At 36.0% G+C, this 8253-nt stretch overlaps 1 protein-coding gene across 15 annotated transcripts in view; it reads left to right on the forward strand.

The window, feature by feature from the left end:
• Window positions 1-6520, forward strand: part of srcin1a (SRC kinase signaling inhibitor 1a) — a 230460-nt gene extending 223940 nt beyond the window's left edge. For 13 of the 15 annotated variants that reach the window (XM_061981945.2, XM_072915998.1, XM_061981937.2 and 10 more), the window contains one exon: window positions 1501-6520. In XM_061981945.2, the coding sequence (XP_061837929.2) occupies window positions 1501-1929 (429 nt within the window). In that variant the 3' untranslated portion in view covers window positions 1930-6520. The other 2 variants (XM_061981947.2, XM_061981946.2) reach the window with 2 other exon arrangements.
• Window positions 6521-8253: the final 1733 nt, after the last annotated feature.

Raw genomic sequence — 8253 nt, forward strand, 5'->3', positions numbered from 1 at the left:
ATGCATCAGTCGGTGACGTCTCTGCGCCCTGACCTGTCTACACCCAAGAGATCCCCTGCTGGCTCCACTATGGACTCTCACATTATTGAGCGTATCCACTTAACATCCATTGCATCGATCATCCATGTTTTATATTTACATTTCTTATCCTGTAAAGCGTCTTTGAGTACTCTGAAAAGCGCTATACCAAATAAAATGTATTATTATTATTATTATTATTATTATTATTATTATTATTATTATTATTACTTCTCATTGTTCCCATTGGGTTGAGTTTTGTTGTTGTGGCTTGTGCAGCCCTTTGAGACACTTGTGATTAAGGGCTATACAAATAAACTTTGAATGATGATTGATTGATTAGTCCTTTATCTGGGGTTTTTTAATATAGCATTTTGCATTTAGGATGTAAATATTTTTACATTTATATTTAATTTTTTGGTATTTTTAGGTATTTATAACTCATATTCAAATCATTTGTTTTAAATTAAATTTTAAATTTTTTGTACATTTAAATATCTTGTTATTTATATCATAATGTATTAGTCTATTTTCTTTATTTTTATAGCATTTTATAACATGTAAATATCTTCATATTTATATTATATATTTTGGTTTAAATATATCTATTTTTATGTCTTATATTGAAGCTGTCTAATTATATTTGCATTTAAGATGTAAATATTTTCACATTTATATTTCATATTTTGGTTTAAATACATACATTTTTTATGTCTTAAATTCAAGCTGTTTATTTATATTTCATCATTTTGCATCAGTATTTTTTGATATTACATATTATACATATTCAATACTATGTTTTTCAAATGTATATATTTTCAAAAAAAATAACAGTTAAGGAAATATTATATTTTTTCATAGTTAGTCCACTATGAATTCACAAAGTATTGCTCTAATTCATCCTGATTGTCCTTAAAATAAATATAAATATATATCATTAACATAATATGTTGACTATGCACTAAAGTGGCTGTGATCCCTATAATGTACCAGCATCAGTCTTGTCAATGTGTTGCAACAGTGCCCTCTAGTGACTGATCCCTGCATTACATGTGACTGCCAGTGTTTGTGACGTGGTGCATTCCATTCAGATTATTTTGCATTTTTTAATGCGGCGACGTCATTAAAAGACGAGTCAAAATAAGACGTGTCTTCATGTGTCGACGGCCGCCGGCTCGTCGCACATGCTGCCTGGAATAATGTGTCCTCTGTTTGTTCTGTCTCTCCCTCCTTCCTCCTCGCCCTCTTGTCCTCGCGTCTCTCCTGACTGCGGCGTGACCTCGCCAAACCCACACGGGTCCGCACGCCGCCCCCTTCCCCCGGCAGTGAGCGACGCATCCTCACCGTTGACCTTTTGTGTATGTGTCCACAAGCATGCGTGGCTGCAAGGGGACCGCACCCGACCTTCAACTTATTAGGACTATTTTCCCTCCCTTCCACCCCGACCCCCGACCTCATCATGTGTCCTGCTCTGACCTGAAGGCCTCGGGAGGCGTCAGCGTCGAGCCGTACCTCTACGGGATCAAAACGGGCCTCCCCGGGCGCCCCAGGAAGGCGGACGGCACGGGGCCGTCCCTGAGGGCGTCCCCCGGCCAGGCCAAGGCGCTGCTGGCCAGCCTGTCCGCCGCCGGCCTGAGCGCCGAGGCCCTGCTGCTGTCCTCCGCCCTGCGCCAGCACCGCCTCCTCCGCGAGCAGCAGCAGCGAGCCTCCTCCCTGCCGTCCCCCAGCAGCCGCTCGCCCTCGCCCGCCTCCTCGTCCTCCCAGACGCCCACCGCCACCCTCTCCTCGTCTTCCTCGCCCACCACGCCCATCTTGTCCCCGTGCTCGCCCACCCCACTCAGCTCGCCCACCTTCGCCAAGGCCAACGGCCCAATTCTGGAGGGCCTCAGCGGCTGCAAGGATGGACAATAAGCGTCCATTTTGAAGACCGACACTCCTAACTTTTAAAGACATCCATCCTGGAATCTTCTCACACCTTAGATCCCACCTGAGATAAGCTGTTTAGCGTAGGAGCTGCAATATTCACCACCAGGTAGTGTGTGTGTGTGTGCGTGGGTTTGTGTGTGTTTGTGTGGGCAGTTAGATCCAAGATGGAGTCACGTGAAGCTCAACGGTGTTTTAAATGAAGCTTGATGGTGTTTGAACAAGCTACAACACAAACAAGCACAGAAGGGTCCAAACATACTCATTAACACACCTCTTTATCAATCAATCAATCAATAGAATGGTCCAAACGTACTCATTAACACACCTCTTAATCAATCAATCAATAGAATGGTCTAAACGTACTCATTAACACACCTCGTTATCAATCAATCAATCAATAGAATGGTCCAAACGTACTCATTAACACACCTCTTTATCAATCAATCAATCAATAGAATGGTACAAACGTACTTATTAACACACCTCTTAATCAATCAATCAATAGAATGGTCCAAACGTACTCATTAACACACCTTTATCAATTAATCAATCAATAGAATGGTCCAAACGTACTCATTAACACACCTCTTAATCAATCAATCAGTAGAATGGTCCAAACGTAGTCATTAACACACCTCTCAATCAATCAATCAATAGAATGGTCCAAACGTACTCATTAACACACCTCTTTATCAATAGAATGGTCCAAACATACTCATTAACACACCTCTTTATCAATCAATCAGTCAATAAAATGGCCCAAACCTACTCATTAACACACCTCGTTATCAATAGAATGGTCCAAACATGCTCATTAACACACCTCTTTATCAATCAATCAGTCAATAAAATGGTCCAAACGTACTCATTAACACACCTCTTAATCAATCAATCAATAGAATGGTCCAAACGTAATCATTAACACACCTCTTTATCAATCAATCAGTCAATAAAATGGCCCAAACCTACTCATTAACACACCTCGTTATCAATAGAATGGTCCAAACATGCTCATTAACACACCTCTTTATCAATCAATCAGTCAATAAAATGGTCCAAACGTACTTATCAACACACCTCTTAATCAATCAATCAATAGAATGGTCCAAACGTACTCATTAACACACCTCTTTATCAATCAATCAGTCAATAAAATGGTCCAAACCTACTCATTAACACACCTCGTTATCAATAGAATGGTCCAAACATGCTCATTAACACACCTCTTTATCAATCAATCAGTCAATAAAATGGTCCAAACGTACTTATCAACACACCTCTTAGATTGTTCCAAACATGCTCATTAACACACCTCTTTATCAATCAATCATCCAAACGTACTCATTAACACACCTCGTTATCATTAGAATGGTCCAAACATACTCATTAACACACCTCTTTATCAATCAATCAGTCAATAAAATGGTCCAAACCTACTCATTAACACACCTCGTTATCAATAGAATGGTCCAAACATGCTCATTAACACACCTCTTTATCAATCAATCAAATAAAATGGTCCAAACGTACTTAACACACCTCTTAGATTGTTCCAAACGTACTCATTAACACACCTCTTTATCAATCAATCATCCAAACGTACTCATTAACACACCTCGTTATCAATAGAATGGTCCAAACATACTCATTAACACATCTCTTTATCAATCAATCAATCAACAGAATGGTCCAAACATACTCATTAACACACCTCTTTATCAATCAATCAATCAATAGAATGGTCCAAACGTACTCGTTAACACACCTCTTTACCAATAGAATGGTCCAAACATACTCATTAACACACCTCTTTATCAATCAATCAATCAATAGAATGGTCCAAACGTACTCATTAACACACCTCGTTATCAATCAGTCAATCAATAGAATGGTCCAAACGTACTCATTAACACACCTCTTTATCAATCAATCAATCAATAGAATGGTCCAAACGTACTCATTACACACCTCTTTATCAATAGAATGGTCCAAACGTACTCAATAACACACCTCGTTATCAATCAGTCAATCAATAGAATGGTCCAAACGTACTCATTAACACACCTCTTTATCTATCAATCAATCAATCGAATGGTCCAAACATACTCATTAACACACCTCAATCAATCAATAGAATGGTCTAAACGTACTCATTAACACACCTCTTTATCAATCAATCAATCAATAGAATGGTCCATACATACTCGTTAACACACCTCTTTACCAATAGAATGGTCCAAACATGCTCATTAACACACCTCTTTATCAATCAATCAATCAATCAATAGAATGGTCCAAACATACTCATTACACACCTCTTTATCAATAGAATGGTCCAAACGTACTCAATAACACACCTCGTTATCAATCAGTCAATCAATAGAATGGTCCAAACGTACTCATTAACACACCTCTTTATCTATCAATCAATCAATCAATCAATAGAATGGTCCAAACATACTCATTAACACACCTCAATCAATCAATAGAATGGTCTAAACGTACTTATTAACACACCTCTTTATCAATCACTCGATCAATAGAATGGTCCAAACATACTCATTAACACACTCAATCAATCAATCAATCTTTATTTATATAGCCCTAAATCACAAGTGTCTCAAAGGGCTGCACAAGCCACAACGACATCCTCGGTACACACCTCTATCAATAGAATGGTCCAAACGTACTCATTCACACACCATGTTATAAATAGATTGGTCCAAACTTACTCATTAACACACTTCTTAATCAATCAATCAATAGAATGGTCCAAACGCACTCATTAACACACCTCAATCAATCAATAGAATGGTACAAACGTACTTATTAACACACCTCTTACTCAATCAATCAATAGAATGGTCCAAACGTACTCATTAACACACCTCTTCATCAATCAATCAATAGAATGGTCCAAACATACTCATTAACACACCTCAATCAATCAATCAATCAATAGAATGGTCCAAGCGTACTCATTAACACACCCCAATCAATCAATAGAATGGTCCAAACATACTCATTAACACACCTCTTAATCAATCAATCAATAGAATGGTCCAAACGTACTCATTAACACACCTCTTTATCAATCAATCAACCAAGCAAGCAACAAACTCCACAAAAGAAACATGAATGATGTGAATAAACAAACTTATATCTACATTCATTGAGCTCATTTTTAGCATCTTAAATCATTTTTTCCTCGAAGCCGACACTACCAAACCGCCAACGATGGCGTAACAAACTCGACCAGCACAATGTACTGTCAAAGAAATCTATGAGCTTGCTTTTAAATGTCCACTATTATGATTATAGTATCACCTTACAAACCAAACATAAGAAAAAGGCTTTGCGACACGTCTTAAAATGAGGCTTGCCAGCTTTTTGTCGTACAGACGTATGTTTTTACTCAGCGAATATGCTAACCTATAGGGAGAGGTGCACAAAAAAAAATTCACATTCAAATCGCTTTTTTTATTTTTATTTATCCCAAATGTAAATGTTTTCAAAACATTTTGTTTTTTTTTAGAAGAATCCCTTTTTTCAAAATGTTTAGGCCATCACCCGGCAACCAGAGGGAGCTTTTCTAACCTGTCTTGAAAAAGTTTCATTATAATTATTACACCACGTTGCGAGAATCTGTTTGGATCGAGAATTATGTTGAATCAGGAGTCAGTTCTGAATCGAATCGTTGGGCGCCCAGAAGATTCCCACCTCTACTAACTTATGGCACTAAGTAGCTAGCACATTTTGACTTCATTCATTAATGATGGGGAATTCAACGTCTTGAGTGATTTTATAGTTCCACAACATTTTGCTCCGCATTCCAAATTGTGCGACCTCAGGAGTTTAGCTGGTCTGACACAAAATGTCGTATCTTGGAAGCTGGCTGATCCGAAGACGTGTGACGTTTGGTTGTGACAGCATGTTTACAATTTGTGCGACTACAGAGGCTTAAAAGCTAGCAAAACTAGAACAAAGTTTTAAAAAGACTAAAAAGCACACAAAGTAGCACAATGGCTAACAGCAACACTGCACTGCGCTGGTGTTCGATCCCTCGTCCATGATGGATGTGCTGCCGGGCACAAAATGGCTGCGCTTTGAGGTCTGTGGTCCGTAAATTTAAAACTCCGTACATCGAGGGGTTCGTAAATCACATTTAATAATGATAATAATAATACATTTTATTTATAAGGCGCCTTTCTGGGCACTCAAGGACACCGTACAAAATCACAACAATAATGAAATTGGATAAAAACAACAATAACAACAACAACAAAGATAGAGAAGAAAAAAATATTAAAAATGAATAAGCAGTCAGGATTTGGTGTGTTTTGAGTTTTGATTTGAAGAGGGATATTGAGTCCAAGTTATGAAGGTCTGGTGGCAAAGAGACATTTCCACAGTAATTTATCTTCAGTGAACGTGCTAAGTTACCTAGCATGACGTTGCTGTTTAAATGTGAGCTTCGTGTTAGCAGTGGAGCTAACATAGCTATGCTAGCGTTGCTAACGTTTGTGTCCGACTGTGCCAAGTGGACAAAATGCACAATAGCGCTTCTTGGAGACACACACACGTGCTTACTAAAAAGCTCTTCAAACACTTTAAATAGAACATTGTGATCATGAACACCTTATCACGGGACCTGTAAGGGCGACATGACGACGCCCCTTTTGAACTTCTTCGCTAAGCACAAACTAGGAAGTGTGTTTGTTTGTTTTGAAGCACATCACTGGAAGGTTTCCTTGCACAAAAAAATATGTTTCTCATACAAAACTAACTGGGGGGACAAAGAGCACATTTATCCAAGAAAAATAAAGCAGAAGTGTTTGGTTCTTTGCTCTCTGAGGATGATTCCCTCCCCTTCTGCCCCTTTTACACACGGCACTGCTTAAAAGGCAAAAATATTCTTGCTGCCAACTTGAAGTACAACTATAAATAAATATATAAGTAAGATGTTTGTGTATAATGTGAAGACAAAGTGTGATTATTATTACTGTATATGTATATACACACATATATATAAACAGTATATAATAGACTTAGATGATAAATATACTGTAAAATGTCCTCACCTCCTTTACGTTTTTGTAAATGATTCTAGTGACCATTTTGTACAAATGTTTTCTTTTTTTCTTCTTCTTGTTCCTTTATGGCATTTCTCACAGAGATGATTTTATTCATGCATTTTTTTGAAATGTTTAAAATATATATATATATAGCTGTATAGATTCTCCAGGCTCTGTAATATACGTATAAAAGCTCTTTTTTGTAATCTTAATTTGTAAATTCTAGGATTTTCTTTATGGACACATGCTGTGCGATGTACTGACACCTTTTTGATCCCTTTTATTTGGTTTAAAATGTATTTTCTGTATGTATTTTTTCTTCTTTTTTTTGTATACTTTTAATTCATTAATATTTTATTTATTTTTGTTTTTGTTCATTTTTAATTTACTATATTGTTTTATTATGAAACGTATTTTCCAATATTTACTACTTTTAATTGATTTTCTGCATATATTACTGAATTTATTTTCTGTAGATTATATATATATATATATATATATATATATATATATATATATATATATATATATATATATATATATATATTTGTTTTTTGTTTTTTGTTGTTTTTAATCTACAGAAAATAAATTCAAAATTAACATTTGCTAAAATACTAAATATTGGAAAATAAGTTCCCCGCAAAAAATATATAGAAAATAAAATAAAAACTAAATCTAATCTAACACACAAAAGAAAACCTGTTTAAAAAAAAAAAAAATTTAAAAAAATAAAATAAAATCTTTACAGGTTTTCTTTTGTGTGTTAGATTAGATTTTTTTTTTATTTTGAAACAAGTTTTCTTTTGTGTGTTGGATTAGATTATTTTATTTTATTTTATTTTATTTTAATTTTAATTTTAATTTTAATTTTAATTTTAATTTTAATTTTTATACAGGTTTTCTTTTGTGTTTATTTTTAAAGTTTGTATTTTTATTTGCTGCACTTCATCCGGTGTGTTGAGTGTTTTCACGATGTCAGTCATGACGGTGCTTTGGTCACATGACTTTTAATGTTGCGTTCATGTACACTGGTTAACTGGACAACTCTTAAGCTAAAAAAAAAAGAAACTGGTCGAATTGAAAACCACTGAAATATTCCAATAAGTACCAAAATGGTCTTTTAAACGCTTTTTCCTTCCTTTTTGCTGATTATTATAATTTTTTTAAGCATCTACGATGAAGCTACATGCTAATGTACTGTATTTTTACATGAATGTGTTGGCGCAGGCAGAAA

This window comes from Nerophis lumbriciformis, linkage group LG24 (assembly GCF_033978685.3).
Source record: "Nerophis lumbriciformis linkage group LG24, RoL_Nlum_v2.1, whole genome shotgun sequence".
Taxonomy (NCBI): Eukaryota; Metazoa; Chordata; class Actinopteri; order Syngnathiformes; family Syngnathidae; genus Nerophis; species Nerophis lumbriciformis.